An 18,057-nucleotide genomic window follows, 5' to 3' on the forward strand; every position below is an offset into this window, starting at 1 on the left:
CATGCCAAAATATATCTCATAACTACAATGGACTTAATTCATTACTGCAAGTAAACGGCAGACGTGTCTTTGAAAAATGACAGCACTTGAATTTTGTCCAACTCGCTATAGATAGAAATCGCTGTCATTAAACTGTTATACTTTACGAGCGCTCCACTGTGGAGGGCGTTCATGGTCGACGTGTTTATTTTCATCATTCACTGTAGGATCCACATTAAAAATAGCGGTATTGCCCTTTAAGATCTCTAACTGGTCCTGTGAGAGAAAAAAAAAATCACCATTTTCTTGAGGCACTCATGCAATAAAAACATGTTTTGTCTGATCATGCTCATTCTTTGGATGTGATTAAGCCATTTAAAAACGAAGCTGAGGTGACTGTCCACGAGTGTAGAGAGGTATCATTTAGCGCCAGGACTAGGGATGCACTGAGACCGACACTGATACCGGTTATCAGGCCTGAGACCAGGCTGAGACGAGGTATGGTTACTGATACCAGGCTGAGACGAGGTATGGTTACTGATACCAGGCTGAGACCAGGCTAAGACGAGGTATCGTTACTGATATCAGGCCTGATACCAGGCTGAGACCAGGTATCGTTACTGATATCAGGCTGAGACCAGGCTGAGACCAGGTATCGTTACTGATATCAGGCTGAGACCAGGCTGAGACCAGGCTGAGACCAGGTATCGTTACTGATATCAGGCTGAGACCAGGCTGAGACCAGGTATCGTTACTGATATCAGGCCTGATACCAGGCTAAGACGAGGTATCGTTACTGGAAAATGTCACCAAGAACGTTTTATATAACGTATCGTGAATCAAGGCAAAGCAATACAATTTTCTCCATTTCTGGCACAGAGAAAGATGTTAGATCTCTCTCTTGTGGAGAAGAATGGAGTCTGCGCTGTTCATTAAGAGTTCTCAACAGGCCCGGCGGCGATTCAAACTCAAACCGACCCGAGTGAGTATATACACACTGATATATAATATATAATATAATAATATATAATACAACACTGAGCCTGGGACCGGCCCAAGAAGACCACGAGACTGTCCATGGTACCGATTGCCCGTAAACACACGTACAGACATTCTTGCCTCTCTGGTCCTGTCGGTTTGGGCTGAAAACCGAGAACTCTATCGTTCAGTAAAAGGGATGTATTGTATTGGTGCTCTGCATCAGCCTATACTTAAAAAGAGTCATTCCGGTATTTTTAAACCTGGACCTATTTTTCCAACATTTGGGAACTAAATTACTAATAGGGCCGCAACACAGGCTGCAATGAAACAATTCGAGGAATTTGTGAATGACAGAATACGTCCACTAAAAGTGCTTGTTTTTGCCACTGACAGACTCAGACTGTTATTATATGTGTCTGGCAACATTGTGTAAAGGACCCCTACAGAGAGAGAGACATTTGTGTTTACATTTCCCTTCCTCCGGTCTCTGTTCTAACATCCAAGGCCAACAATAACAAGCTAATAACTTTACCTCCACTCTGTCTGCAGCAGGTCTCTCCACTCTTGGAACAGCATCTTTCTTTAGGAAAAAGGTACTTTGGCATAGAACTTATTCTTCTCCTCCGGTCAAAATGGTCACTACAGACCCGGTGTTCTGCAAGGCGCAGTGTACGGACGGGCGTGTTTTCATCCATTTGTAGCACAACTAGCCACAACTTCAGCGTGTCCCTATCCAACAAAGGTAGCGTGAAAACTATGCTAAGTGTGGTGCGACACAGATTCTGTTGGTACAATTCGGATACGCACAAACACAAACCACTGTCTTACATCTTTTAGATATCGCTACGCTTTCCCTCCTCCAACACAACAAACTCCTCCTCTCCAACTCTCGTTTCCAGCAGTCCTCCTGCAACAACTCAAACCTTGTGGGATTTCAGAGTGACACCTCCGTCTGTGGGACACTTAGGTAAGACATAGAAGACACGTAAGAGTCTCTCAGTGGCAAAAAGAAGCACCTTTAGTGGACGTACTTTGACGTGCGCAAATGCCCCAAATTGTTACATGGCAGCCTCTTTCACAGCTCCTGGGTGAAGGGATCTCTCTCAACACTGGACCAAATCTGTTGTCCCTATTCGTCATTTAGACCCCAAATGATGGAGGAATGGGGTCCATGTTTAAAAATAGCGGAATTACCCTTTAATATGTCGCCGCATCAGTGACGTGGTATCAGTGCATCCCTAGCAGTGTCTTCCACTAAATCACAGTTTTACTAAGAAACAAGCTCCACATAGAGCCAACTCTGTCCGGCATTCTCTTCGTCGACGCCGCCTCCACCTAGAATGACATGACGAGAACGGGAAGCAGCGTTCTCACAGAGGAGGAACTTCAGCACCGGGGAGACATTTCTGACAGAACGGCCCGTCTGTCTCCCAGTGGTTATCGGCTTTATGACGATAATGAGCCATCCTGGTCTTATTATTCTAGTGCTCTTTCTATAAACGTCCTCTACCCTGGTCAGCCACTGAGAGGGTGGAGGTGCACTACCCTGGTCAGCCACTGAGAGGGTGGAGGTGCACTACCCTGGTCAGCCACTGAGGGGAGCAGGTCCACTACCCTGGTCAGCCACTGAGAGGGTGGAGGTGCACTACCCTGGTCAGCCACTGAGAGGGTGGAGGTGCACTACCCTGGTCAGCCACTGAGAGGGTGGAGGTGCACTACCCTGGTCAGCCACTGAGGGGCCGCAGGTCCACTACCCTGGTCAGCCACTGAGAGGGTGGAGGTGCACTACCCTGGTCAGCCACTGAGGGGCCGCAGGTCCACTCTAACCTTCTCCCCGGTGCTCATCATGCCGAGGGTTGGGTAGAAGCCCCCAAGGGGTAAGGCCACTTCTCTCTTGCCCACCACTTTGCCATTGCGAGTGAAGAACACCTATTGAAACACAAGGGGGCAGCAGAGAGATACAAAAATACATTAATTTAACAAACCGGAGATTTAAAGGGGTCACCACTGCACCCCTTCCCCCCCATTACTAATTACAGATATCCATCTTCCATTTGTTATTTTATTATTATTATTTTTTGTATGTAACTTTCTATTTTATAAAATGTTTCATATGTGCCATAATAAATGGCACACTCTATTGTGTACACAACATACAACAGCACACTGATAGCACACTGATAGTTACACAATCTAGTGTACACAATGGTACATTGAAGCCATTGTTGTGTAACATTGTGTGGTTCATTTGGTAGTGCTCTGTACTTGTTAAGAGTTGGGACCGATCCAAGATCGGTATCGGGTTCAGTCATATCGGGTTCCGATGTGACGTAATTCACGTATCGGATATTGGCCTGACTTCACCGATCCACGTACCTGATCCAGATCCCATAGCAGGGCTCAAACTAGTAGTACAACTTTACCCTGTTTGTTTTTTTAAATCATGCTGTATATCACACACTTCTCATTTGGGAACGAGAGATGTGTGTGTGTCTGTGTTCTTGTTTAAATTCTGAGCTCAGACGGTATAGACGGTAGTCCCAAAATTAATTAGACAATGGAGACTAATTAGTAGGCGATGCAGAGAAAAAGGCAAACTTCTCAGAATGCCTCGTGGCTCAGCTGGGGAGCGTTAAGCAGCAGAATCATTGGGCTTCCAGTCAAACATTATTAAAAATAAGGGTCCTCAAGTCAAAGTATATTGTGAACAAAAAAGTATAAAAGTGGGTAAAGACTTTTGTTTTTATACTGATTTAAGGTTTCCAAAAATAAGTAGGCTAATCCAGTGTTACTGAGCACTATGGGGCCTATTACTACCTGTTTGAATTTGAAGCTACTAAACCTACAGTTCAAATACATTGGAATACATTTAAATGTAATGCATTTCTTTAGGCATCGGAACTGAAAAAAGTGGATCGGTGCATTTCTGGTACTTGTACGTGCAATGACAATGAATTAATCTAATCTAATCTACCCCCCCCCCCCCCCCACACACACACACCTCGTAGTAGTTGATAAAACACAGCAGTTCTGTAATAATTCAAATTTTTTGGGGGTTGTTTTAATTTAATAAACGATGAATGTAAAAATGACTCACCATGACCTTCCTCCCCTCCGCATCCTCTCCCTCCTCTTCGTCATCTTCATAGTTCATGTAGAGGTCGTTCTGCACCTGACCCTGCTTGGGCCGAACATCCATGATGTCCACGTCGTCTGCGTCGTCTGTTTGACGAGAGACAGACAGGTGTGAGGAGGACAGACAGGTGTGAGGAGGAGGAGGACAGACAGACAGACAGGTGTGAGGAGGAGGAGGACAGACAGACAGACAGACAGGTGTGAGGAGGAGGAGGACAGACAGACAGGTGTGAGGAGGAGGAGGACAGACAGGTGTGAGGAGGAGGAGGACAGACAGGTGTGAGGAGGAGGACAGACAGACAGGTGTGAGGAGGAGGAGGACAGACAGACAGGTGTGAGGAGGAGGAGGACAGACAGGTGTGAGGAGGAGGACAGACAGACAGGTGTGAGGAGGAGGACAGACAGACAGGTGTGAGGAGGAGGAGGACAGACAGACAGGTGTGAGGAGGAGGAGGACAGACCGACAGGTGTGAGGAGGAGGAGGACAGACAGACAGGTGTGAGGAGGAGGAGGACAGACAGGTGTGAGAAGGAGGAGGACAGACAGACAGGTGTGAGGAGGAGGAGGACAGACAGACAGGTGTGAGGAGGAGGAGGACAGACCGACAGGTGTGAGGAGGAGGAGGAGGACAGACAGGTGTGAGGAGGAGGAGGACAGACAGGTGTGAGGAGGAGGAGGACAGACAGGTGTGAGGAGGAGGAGGACAGACAGGTGTGAGGAGGAGAACAGACAGACAGGTGTGAGGAGGAGGAGGACAGACAGACAGGTTTGAGGAGGAGGAGGACAGACAGGTGTGAGGAGGAGGACAGACAGACAGGTGTGAGGAGGACAGACAGGTGTGCGGAGGAGGACAGACAGGTGTGAGGAGGAGGAGGACAGACAGACAGGTTTGAGGAGGAGGAGGACAGACAGGTGTGAGGAGGAGGACAGACAGACAGGTGTGAGGAGGAGGACAGACAGGTGTGAGGAGGAGAACAGACAGACAGGTGTGAGGAGGAGGAGGACAGACAGGTGTGAGGAGGAGAACAGACAGACAGGTGTGAGGAGGAGGAGGACAGACAGACAGGTGTGAGGAGGAGGAGGACAGACAGACAGGTGTGAGGAGGAGGACAGACAGACATGTGTGAGGAGGAGGACAGACAGGTGTGAGGAGGAGAACAGACAGACAGGTGTGAGGAGGAGGAGGACAGACAGACAGGTGTGAGGAGGAGGAGGACAGACAGGTGTGAGGAGGAGGACAGACAGACAGGTGTGAGGAGGAGGAGGACAGACAGACAGGTGTGAGGAGGAGGAGGACAGACAGGTGTGAGGAGGAGAACAGACAGACAGGTGTGAGGAGGAGGAGGACAGACAGACCGGTGTGAGGAGGAGGAGGACAGACAGACAGGTGTGAGGAGGAGGAGGACAGACAGGTGTGATGAGGAGGAGGACAGACAGGTGTGAGGAGGAGGACAGACAGGTGTGAGGAGGAGGACAGACAGGTGTGAGGAGGAGGAGGACAGACAGGTGTGAGGAGGAGGACAGACAGACAGGTGTGAGGAGGACAGACAGGTGTGAGGAGGAGGACAGACAGACAGGTGTGAGGAGGAGGAGGACAGACAGGTGTGAGGAGGAGGACAGACAGGTGTGAGGAGGACAGACAGGTGTGAGGAGGAGGACAGACAGGTGTGAGGAGGAGGACAGACGGGTGTGAGGAGGACAGACAGGTGTGAGGAGGAGGAGGACAGACAGACAGGTTTGAGGAGGAGGAGGACAGACAGGTGTGAGGAGGAGGACAGACAGACAGGTGTGAGGAGGAGGACAGACAGACAGGTGTGAGGAGGAGGACAGACAGACAGGTGTGAGGAGGAGGAGGACAGACAGACAGGTGTGAGGAGGAGGAGGACAGACAGACAGGTGTGAGGAGGAGGAGGACAGACAGACAGGTGTGAGGAGGAGGAGGACAGACAGACGGGTGTGAGGAGGAGGAGGACAGACAGACGGGTGTGAGGAGGAGGAGGACAGACAGACAGGTGTGAGGAGGAGGAGGACAGACAGGTGTGATGAGGAGGAGGACAGACAGGTGTGAGGAGGAGGACAGACAGGTGTGAGGAGGAGGAGGACAGACAGGTGTGAGGAGGAGGACAGACAGACAGGTGTGAGGAGGACAGACAGGTGTGAGGAGGACAGACAGACAGGTGTGAGGAGGAGGAGGACAGACAGGTGTGAGGAGGAGGACAGACAGGTGTGAGGAGGACAGACAGGTGTGAGGAGGAGGACAGACAGGTGTGAGGAGGAGGACAGACGGGTGTGAGGAGGACAGACAGGTGTGAGGAGGAGGAGGACAGACAGACAGGTTTGAGGAGGAGGAGGACAGACAGACAGGTGTGAGGAGGAGGACAGACAGACAGGTGTGAGGAGGAGGACAGACAGACAGGTGTGAGGAGGAGGACAGACAGACAGGTGTGAGGAGGAGGAGGACAGACAGACAGGTGTGAGGAGGAGGAGGACAGACAGACAGGTGTGAGGAGGAGGAGGACAGACAGACAGGTGTGAGGAGGAGGAGGACAGACAGACGGGTGTGAGGAGGAGGAGGACAGACAGACGGGTGTGAGGAGGAGGACAGACAGGTGTGAGGAGGAGGAGGACAGACAGGTGTGAGGAGGAGGAGGACAGACAGGTGTGAGGAGGAGGAGGACAGACAGACGGGTGTGAGGACAGACAGACGGTGTATATAATTGCACTGGAATTCCACACATGATTTTACAGAATTGCACACAACAGACCGTTTCAACAGTGTTTTCAGTTAGTAGCAAAAGACATGATTGTTGAAAGTCTAACAGTTGAATATCCGGTCTGCAACATTTACAGGGTATCTGCAGGTTTCAACAAGTTACATTTAATACTTTTTAAGACCTATTTAATACCACTTAGAGCAACATTTTACACCAACTGGCGGCTGCACCCATTTTAATTCTTGCGCGTTCCATACAAGCTCTCATCAGATGCACCAAGCTCCTGGTAGCCGCACAAAAACTTGAATACAAAAACATTGAATATATTTTATATATTATTTAATCTTGTGACAGCCGGGCTGCCCCCCCAACAATTTAATGCCTGGGCAAATGAAAGACTTAAACTCACCCAGACACCAGTCTGTAGACCTCATGTCATCATTACTCTCACCCAGACACCAGTTTGTAGACCTCATGTCATCATTACTCTCACCCAGACACCAGTCTGTAGACCTCATGTCATCATTACTCTCACCCAGACACCAGTCTATATAGCACTCATTTCATCATTACTCTCACCCAGTCACCAGGGTCTAAAGCTGTACCAATTCCAGAGGTTTCCAGGGACCAGCAACTGTGTAATCATTTTGAAACACAGTAGGTATGCAGATACCGTGCCTTCAAGTGCACGTCAGAAACATTGCATTTACTTTTTTCTTTTTCTTTTTTTTATCCACTTTTTCTCCCATTTTCTATATTTTCTCCCATCCCAATTTCGTATCATCCAATTCAACCCTCCCCTGTCACGAACGCTGTTTCTTGCCTCCCACAAGCCGGTTGCAATGTGGACTAAGTCATACATAGCACAAGTCCCCTCCGGTACTTGAGGTAACAGCAGTTGCATCTTTTCACCTGCGCAGCTCGATCTCTCAGTGGCGAGGAGTAACGCGTGGGAGGCTCACGCTGCCCCCGACACTTCCTGATTCTACTGCGCAGGCGCACCAACCGACCTGTAGGAGTCGCTGTCCACAGCGCCCGATCCCAACCCTTCAGTTTCCCACCCCCTAATACGGCCAATGTGTATTAGTACGGACGACCAGCTAAACTGAAAGCAAATGTGGAGCGCTGGGCTCGAACAGGCAAGCCCAGCGTCTCCAGATTTCATGGTGAGCGCCTTGCCCACTACGCCACGTAGCCGCCCACTTTTTTCTTTTTCATAATAAAACACAAGACACTTGTGCCCTAATGACGAGGATAAGCGCTCACTGAAGAAACCCACTACCATTGTCAAAAGAAAGTCCAACATGCCTATATATACTTACTATGGAACTACACACTACCCACGGTATTACGTGGCCCATAATGGCTCCCGAACAGCACTGCCAACTTCAACAGACCTGCTGTATACTTTACCAGCACATAATTGGCCCCTGGAGTCCTAATTATGAGCGGGGGATTGGGAAATAACAAAGGTACCCCGGTTTACAGAGTTGTGACGTTTCATGACAGATAAAAAGGCAGCGAGCTGATTGATGATAAAAAATATATATATATTTCATTATTACATCATAGAATCTTTATAGTTTTATTTGAGTTATATAGTTAGTATAGTAAACTATATAAACTAACCTTCATACTGTCTTTTACTATCATGCACCTTGCTACTAAATAATCTTCCTTGCCTATATTACTACCTACTATGCTACCATGTCTATACTACTATGCTCTCAAGACTGTAGCACCCAAGTTCAACACTGTGTGACAATCATTGTTTCTTAGCTGAAAGAGTTGTACTCTTCCTGCTGACCTGTTGTACAGAACTTGTAAGTCACTTTGGATAAAAGTGTCAGCTAAATTACTAAATGTAAATGTGTGGGGGACTGTGTGTAGGTGTAATTAGGAGGGATAATGATGACTATGTGTAACTAGGAGGGATATGAAGACTATGTGTAACTAGGATGGATATGAGGACTGAGTGTATGTGTAACTAGGATGGATATGAGGACTGAGTGTATGTGTAACTAGGATGGATATGAGGACTGTATGTATGTGTAACTACTAACTAGAAGGGATATGAGGACTGAGTGTATGTCTAAATAGGAGGGAAATTAGGACTGTGTGTGTAACTAGGAGGGATATGAGGACTGTATGTATGTGTAACTAGGAGGGATATGATGACTGTATGTATGTGTAACTAGGGGGGATATGAGGACTGTGTGTATGTGTAACTAGGGGGGATATGAGGACTGTGTGTATGTGTAACTAGGAGGGATATGAATACTATGTGTAACTAGGAGGGATATGAGGACTGTGTGTATGTGTAACTAGGAGGGATATGAGGACTGTGTGTGTGTTTAACTAGGAGGGATATGAGGACTGTGTGTGTGTGTGTGTGTGTGTGTGTGTGTGTGTGTGTGTGTGTGTGTGTGTGTGTGTGTGTGTGTAACTAGGAGGGATATGAGAACTGTGTGTGTGTGCGTGTGTGTGTAACTAGGAGGGATATGAGAACTGTGTGTGTAACTAGGAGGGATATGTGAAAAGACAAATTTAAATTGCCTTGTGTACATTGACAATAAAGTAATCTTTATAAAGTAAGTTCTAGGGATGCTCGATATTGGCTTTTTTACCGATACCGATATTGTCCAACTCTTAATTTCAGATACCGATATCAACCGATACCGATATATGCAGGGTTTCCCCCTGAAAAACGGAATAAGTAAGGGATAATGTATAGCTACGAGGTCATTGTCCCAAAATAATTGACCGACACTGAGTTTAAAATACCGAGCCGCCTCGGAGAGGTGTTTTAAACGTCAGTGAAGGTCAATTATTTTGCGATGATGACCGAGTATAGCTAGCTATACATTATTCCGCTTATTACATGGCTAACTTACTAACAATATACCTAATTCATTTGACAAATCGCAGTTCTGTGGCTCTGTCAGCCCAAATAAAGTGATTATTATTATCGCGGGCAGCCCGGCAGGTGTGTCTGATTGCACTGAAACAGTGTGTGTCAGTGGGGCTTGATTACTCCAGCTGCGAAAAACAATAATCACCGGTGGTTATCGAAAAATAATTCACCGCTGTCGGGGGCTATTGACCAATCACAAGCAAGCATTTCGGCGAATGTGAAAACGTATGTAATAATGTGTGATAACGGACCTCTGACGCGCGCTATTGACCAATCACAAGCAAGCATTTCGGCGAATGTGAAAACGCCATGTAATAATTTCAGGTAATTAACATTACATATGTCTTGTTGTGGAATTAACATAACATTATGCATACTTTTGACAATAAATAAAATCAGAATTTGTTCTTACTTGCTTGCCTGGGTAAATAAAGGTTATAGAAATGTACATTTTTTTTTTTTAAATCGCTACCGATATTTTCTGATATCACATCGGTAGGCCGATAATATCGGACATCCCTAAAAGTAACTAATCTTCTGTTCCCGTCCAGAGCGTGCGGACGCCAGCCGAGTCATCAGCAGGATGTTCCCAGACGCACTCACCTCCCCCCTCCAGCATGTAGTCCCGTGGGAACATGATGCCACAGCCCATGATGTCTCCCTCGAAGCAGCGCGGTCCAAACGGGTCTCCCACACCACTGCCCTGGAACATCTTCCCATCATCTACCAACATACAGAATCATATCAGAGTGTCGGTGTACGAGAAAGTAAGACATTATCATCAACACAGAACATCTGTAGGGCCTTGCCCTCGATTAAAGGAATTCTTAGACAACCAACGGGATTTATCTACTAATTGATTAGTTCATTTCATCGCAGTATCTGTCAAATGTAACTTTTTAAAATTGTAGTGCTTACGACGAGAGCTGTGCTTATTATTTCTTCCGGATACAACCTACTCAGCTTGGATAAAAGCATAACTATGTGCCAATCGACTAACCAAAACAAACCAAACCAATTTATTGACTAATTGACTATGAAACAACTAGCTATATACTGTACTGTTACTCACCCTGACAGTGTAGTTGGCCTTTTGCTATTAAAAACACATAGTCTTAAATTGTGGTCATAGTTGACTAAGACTTTGTTGGTCTAGTCATTTTCACAGCTTATTATTTCCTCTCTGAGAGGCACTACATTTTAAACAGGTCCTATTGCATGTGGGAAACTGCACCTTGTGTCTACTGTTTACTTTTACTCATAGTATATATATATTCAGATTCATTTCTTTTTATTGCCTATATTTATTGTAACATGTAATATAACCGATAGGGCATAAAGACCCTCATCTGCACCTTTGTTTACACCGTTTATTCCAAATGAATCCTATTACACTGTTAATTTTTCTCATATTTTTACATTCAGATCTAATTCCATTGCCTATATTCATGTCTTTCTACTATTACCCTGCCCCATACCTGTACCTCCGCTCCCCCATGCTGCTATGATGCCCGGATTTTCCCATGGGGATCAATAAAGGAATATCTTATACAATATTGATTAAATCAATAGTCCACGAAATCCTATGACTATTCGTGGACTATGACTTTCTTTCACCAGGGACAGTCCTGGGCTGGGACTAACATTGTGCGAGTGGGGGTTAGTCACCATACGACTCCATCACTAATGATGGATAGTAATATGGGGTGGGAATCACCAGAGACCTCACGATACGATACTATCACGATACTTGAGTCACGATACGATAGTATTGCGATACTAAATATATTGCGATATGCCGAGTATTGCGATATTAATATTGCGATTTATTACCTTTTTTCAACTGCAAAGTAAAACTTTGTCAACATGTTTTATCTAATAAAATAAAGTTCAGTCTGTTCATCTCACTTCAATCATTTTTATTGCAGAACATGGTATTTTCTCAAGCAGACAGATGTCAATACACTGTCATCTGTGTTGCATGTACCTGACAAACTGAACTGTTTGTTATTACAGTCATATTCCAATTTAATGTAATGCACATGTGTGCGCGTGTGTGTGGACTACTGTACTATTACAGGTATTGAAATGAACAATGCAACTTCCTTATACAAAAAAAAATTATAAAAATACTATGTATCGATTCCCCCCCCCCCCCCCCCCCCCACCCCTAACTGTGTCCTTCATGAGAAGGTTGGTTGGTCCTCTCTGACAGAGTCACCATACGACTCCAGCTTGGACACCTTCCCTCTTTGCCTTGCTTTCTTACCCTGTATGTGGGTTAAGCCACAACTGTGTCCACAATCCACATACGAGACGCAGAGCAGGTGCACTTCCTCTAATTGGGGTCTCAGCTACAGTCCGGACTTCGTAGAAGAAAAACCACCAGCTGAGTGGTAATAGCGGCACTCAAGAAAATAATAATAATATAGACATGCAAGACTTTTGGCTCAGGTTCAAATTCTTAAAAAATGTGGCTATATCAGGCTATATATATATACATATATTTGGCTATAAACGCGTTTCGCATCGTGCCTTCATCAGAGCGTCGTAAACAAACACGACGGTACCAGCCTCTATTTTTATACTGCATGACATCATCCCCACCTGTGTGTGTGTAGGGGAGGCGCTTTACATGGGACACATGTCATGTTCACATGTGTCTGACACAGCTTTTACTTCCTTACGTCACTCTCTCTGCAGGTTTTCCACACACAATAAAAGCATTTAGGCCAGAGAGAGGAGGAAATACCAGCTCATGGCAGCCAGCTGGCACCGAGAACCTGGTGTACGAAGCAACGCCTGTTTACGTTTACAAAACGTTGCAGGGAAAACAAACATCAGAAAAATTACGACATCGCGCATAACGCGCTCAATCCTTCCAACGGAGAAGTCATCGGGATGGAGAAATTGCAATTGTTGAATATTAACACTTTAATCGCCGTTGACGCTGAAACACGTCTTTCCCCGCCATGCTCATTCTGCCGAAGACGCTGGACAGCGTCTTTGATATCAATATTTCAAAAATCTGTGATCGAAATCATATTTCTCCCCCGGAGACATGAGATGTACTGTTGAGTCCCTCTCAACTCTACAACGGTTCAAGAGCGCCATCTGGTGGCCGATCGGCGGATCGCCCAGGGGAGAAACAGGAAGTGGAAGCTGGTGCTCATTTCAATTCGGTCCGATCACTCGCTAATAGTCCCAGGACTCGAGCTGATCACAACGGATAGTGATCCGTTACCAATAACTCGATAAACAACATGATTTGGACGTATATACTATTTTATACAACGGCATGCAAATTTCTCGATTCTGATTGGCTGAAACAGTCATTTTACACGTGTTTATTCTTCACAATTCCACGCTGCTGGCCCAGGACCCGCCCACAACCGAATCACATCACATCACTCCGCCGGATCACAAGATGGCGGACAATAATCTTTAACAAATGGATATGTTGCTAACGACTAAATATCAAGCGATTCTGTCACAGCGAATGTCTTAGTCCTTTAAACAATGTTGGATGATGTAATTGATGGGTCTTGAATCATTGTGTAACAAAAGAAAAATCGCGGATTGATTGATTGATTAATTTTCAATTAATTTTTAATTTTTTTTTCAATTTTTTTTTCCTTCTCTCTGACTGCAGCCCTCACTCTCACACTGTCCGACGCTGGCTCAGTCTCCACCCACCCACCCACCCACCCACACACCCACACACACACACACACACACACTCCTGTCTGCAACGCGGGGGATAGTCAGACTGAGAGAGAGCTGGGTGCTGCGCTGTTTGTTCTAAGTGAGCATGGCCTATTGAGTTGATTGATTGATTGATTGCTAATTTTATTACTGTACGCTTGGTTTCCAACTGGTTAAGTTTAGGCCCTCTACAGTAGGTTTAAAAAAATTAATAAAAAAATAGGGCGAAGAAAACTTTTTTTTCCTATAGGGCAAAGAAAACTTTTTAATTTGTTTTACCTACTTTCTATAGAAGCATCTAAGAATGCAGTTCTATAGAAAGTAGGTCTGCATCCCCTTAACAATTGTGTGTATTGAGCCGTACTGTATTGTACCCATTCTGCATCTGGTAATACAATTTTCAATCAATCATTCCAATAACAACCACTAACTTCATAATTAAAAACTAAAGAAAAGTTGGATGTGTTAGTTGGTTGGATGTCTTAGTTGAAAGGCAGTTGGATGTGTTAGTTGGTTGGATGTCTTAGTTGAAAGACAGTTGGATGTGTTAGTTTGTTGGATGTCTTAGTTGAAAGACAGTTGGATGTGTTAGTTGGTTGGATGTCTTAGTTGAAAGGCAGTTGGATTCCAATAACACACAGTTGGATGTGTTAGTTGGTTGGATGCACTTCCGAGCTGCTTCCACATGGAGGCAATTTCTCTTTTTTGCTGTTGTGGGAACTACTTTTTCTGGCGGATGTTTTTTTCAATAAATCTTCGATTAATGTGTGTTTATTGTATAGCAATAAGGTTGGATGAATGTGGCAGTTGTATAAAAGCATTACACCACTTGCAGTCGTGATTTGTGAACAATAAACCATGCCTAGGGGGGTCTAACGACCACCCCTAGGCATGGTTTATTGTTCACAAACCACTCCTGCGCGTGATGTAATGCTTAAATACAACCTGGAAATGGATCGGATATTTCGACATCCCATAATAGAAAAAATTCTGTTCCACGCTCATCTCCCAACGGCGAGAGGAAGCTACGGTGAGTTTCAGCGTTATTTGTTAATGTCTTCGATACTAACTGCTCTGATGATCATATCACCCACACTAGATGAATGATATAACGTTGCCCACGGAATTATAAACGACCCCCGCCCATCCGGTCAACATCAGATCATACGTAGTAACTCCTAGAACCACGTCCAGTTGAAATTTTTTATCTCGCACAGATTCCTACCAAACTGTATTTGATCATCAATATAATGCATTTAGGGCTATAAATCAAGTTCTGGAGAAAGCTGCAGAAAACGATAAAAACATACTTATACTTTAGACCGTATTTTAGTATGAATATGTGAATGAAAAAGTATAACGTTGCTACACCCTGAACAATAGATATAGGACGTTGAATGGGCCATAGTAATGTCAATTGAGCAATACGATTTAAAAAGTTATAGCCCTGCAAAGAAGGGGAACTTCTCCATGTTAAATAGGGCTGGCGAGGGATGGTAAATTATGAATTTAACCCCGGCGATCAAAGTGTTAATTGTCGGCTAACATAACACACAACAACAACAACAACAACTAACTAGCTACAAGCCAACGAGTAGCCACCTAATCTATGAACAAACGTACTTATAGTTACTGCAACCCACCACAATTGATCATGATGACGGAATTTCTAATCCATCATCATATCATTAATTTTAGTCAATGAACTCCATTGTCTTATAATGTAAATATATATGTAATATGTAACCCACCCCTCTAAAGAGTACACTCTACAAGAGAAGGTCTCAGATAATATGCCCAGTGTAAATTCATGGGCCTTTGCAGTGATGGCGCAGACACTGTGGTATAAGCTCCCCCTCAAGATCAAGTCTGCCAATACCGTACAGACATTCAAGGCCTTGCTTAAAACCCACCTTTTCGCTCTGGATGATCACTAGTTACTTTGCTGTTGTGTTGTGTGTCTGAGGTGTTCTTATGTTCTCTGTCTGTCTGTCTGCCTGGTTCCCTGTTTCTTTGTCCTGTCCATTTATTCGTATTATTTCTTTTCCCCAGGCTGCGCCCCGGACCGATGTAAAAATTGGCTGGGGGGGCGCATTATAAATGCTTATTACATGGCGTTTTAACATTCGCCGAAATGCTTGATTGTGATTGGTCAATAGCGCTCGTCAGAGGTCCGTTATTACTCGATAACGGACCTATGCCGAGCAATAATGGCCGCTGTTCGCAGCTGTTCGCAATCAATCCCACTGACACACACTGCAGCAGTGCAATCAGTCCACACACCTGCCAGCGAAAATAATAACTTTATTTGGGCTGACAGTGGACGGAGCCACAGAACAACTGCGTCTGCATTTGATCTTGTCTTGTCGATGGTGTAAAATGAATTAGGTATATTGTTAGTAAGTTAGCCATGTAATAAGCGGGATAATGTATAGCTATACTCTGTCATTGTCGCAAAATAATTGACCTTCACTACGTTTAAAACACCTCGGCGAGGCGCCTCGGTATTTTAAACTCCGTGTCGGTCAATTATTTTGCGACAATGACCTCGTAGCTATACATTATCCCTTACTAATATCATATATCATATCATATGTCCTACACCAGATTAGAGTCTTGGCGTTCTTGTTCCTATTCATATACTAATAGTAACTAGGCTGTCCATAAGAATAGCATTGGTATGAAAGGTAAGGGTTATGTAAATGAAGAAAAAAACACACACACACACACACACACACACACACACACACACACACACACACACACACACACACACACACACACACACACACACACACACACACACACACACACACACACACACACACACACACACACACACACACACACACACACACACACACACACACACACACACACACACACACACACACACACACACACACACACGTGTGATTGATGGAGCAGGTCATCCTTAAATACTCACCAGCATGGTATGCGATGGAGCCCCTACTCCAACCTGGGTGTCTATTTTTGGGGTAGTCCTGTGAATGAAATTAGAATGAATTTAAAAATCAATAGAACACCATCTACACTGTGCTTAAATAACATTTGATAAAAAAGATTCCTCCCATGGTGCACGAAATATCTTGTTCCTCAACCTCAGTTTGTCAGGCTGGATGACATAGTAGTGTCATAGTGACATAGATGTCATCTGGACAAAAACTAAAGCCCCCCAGGGAACAGTTTTGGCGCCCTTCCTCTTTGTTCTTTATACTGCGGACTGCAGACATAGCGAGGCCATGTGCCATATGCAAAAATATTCTGACGATACAGCGCTGATCGGTCTAATCAACAAAGGCGATGACCAAGCCTATAAAAAGGAGATTGACTCATTTGTCCACTGGTGCGATTCCAACTTCTTGGAATTAAACATCGAAAAAACCAAGGAGTTGGTCATCAACTTCAGTAGGAAGAAGGTGAATGTCTCTCCTGTCATCATTAGGGGGCAGGAGGTTGAAATAGTCCAGTCCTATAGACGGTAAGCTGGACTGGAGGCAGAACACAGATTCTGTGTTTAAAAAAGCCCAGTCTCGGCTCTTTCATCTGAGAAAACTTCGTTCTTTTGACATCAGCAGGTCACTTCTCTATGTATTTTACCAAGGTATCCTGGCTAGTGTCCTGTTCAATGCTGTTCTCTGCTGGGGGGGCAGCATCCCTGTTTTGGACAAAAACGTATAAATAAAATCATCGAAAAGGCTGGCTCAGTGATTGGCCTTCCTCCTGATTCCCTGGAGATCACCATAGCCAAGCGAACCAGGACTAAACTGAATACCATTTTATCTTTTGTAGGCCACCCACTGTTTAGTATTTTCGATGCTCTGCGAAGCTCATTTAGTAACAGATTGTTGATGCCTCAATGCTCTACTGAGCGATTGAGAAGGTCCTTTGTACCTGCTGCGGTAAAAAGAAAATACGAACACCGATAGCCCTGTGTTAAGAGGCTCTCCTATTGTGTTGTGTATCCTGTAGTGTATTGTATCATGTAACTGTCTTTCATGTTTGTATATGTGTATTCGCTCTGGTGGCAAACCATGTTTCCCCTCGGGGATTAAGAAATAAACCATATCATACCATTACCCTGATCATACCTGGACCTCCCTTCCCCAACCCCCATGCTGCTATGCCACCTGAATTTCCCCAAGGGGGAAGAATAAATTAATATCTTCTTAATATCTTCATGAATATCTTATTTGTGTGTAAAATGGTAAATGGCTGCATTTATATAGCGCTTTTATCCAAAGTGCTTTACAATTTGTTCCTCACATTTTACCCATTCACTCACACATTCATTAAAGGGGACATGCATTGCTATTCCTTGCACTATTTGGGCAACTTTACACAATTCCTGTGAGTCTATTGAACACATCTGTAAGGTTTATTAAAAAAAATAATCATTGTTTTATATTTCTAATGGAGTACTCAAAAGCATAATTTTCCAGCCGCAGGATTTCAGGCTGTTATTGGATGGGCTCCGCCCATAAGCGCTTTCAGTGACAGTCACCCACACAGCGTGATACATACGAGAGAGCGAGAGAGAGAACAAGCGAGAGAGAGAGAGAGAGAGAGAGAGAGAGAGAGAGAGAGAGAGAGAGAGGAGAGATGCGT

At 44.9% G+C, this 18,057-nt stretch overlaps 1 protein-coding gene across 2 annotated transcripts in view; it reads right to left on the reverse strand.

The window, feature by feature from the left end:
• Positions 1 to 695: 695 nt before the first annotated feature.
• LOC311230399 (SPRY domain-containing protein 3-like) overlaps positions 696 to 18,057 on the reverse strand; it is a 61,698-nt gene continuing 44,336 nt past the window's right edge. For both annotated transcript variants that reach the window (XM_084316667.1, XM_084316668.1), the window contains exons 8-11: positions 16,376 to 16,433; positions 10,327 to 10,446; positions 4,058 to 4,182; positions 696 to 2,889 (exon numbers count right to left, since the gene is read on the reverse strand). In XM_084316667.1, the coding sequence (XP_084172793.1) occupies positions 2,755 to 2,889; positions 4,058 to 4,182; positions 10,327 to 10,446; positions 16,376 to 16,433 (438 nt within the window). In that variant the 3' untranslated portion in view covers positions 696 to 2,754. The remainder of the gene's footprint in view (positions 2,890 to 4,057; positions 4,183 to 10,326; positions 10,447 to 16,375; positions 16,434 to 18,057) is intronic.

This window comes from Notolepis coatsorum, assembly GCF_963971535.1.
Source record: "Notolepis coatsorum genome assembly, chromosome: 6".
In the NCBI taxonomy this organism is placed as follows: Eukaryota; Metazoa; Chordata; class Actinopteri; order Aulopiformes; family Paralepididae; genus Notolepis; species Notolepis coatsorum.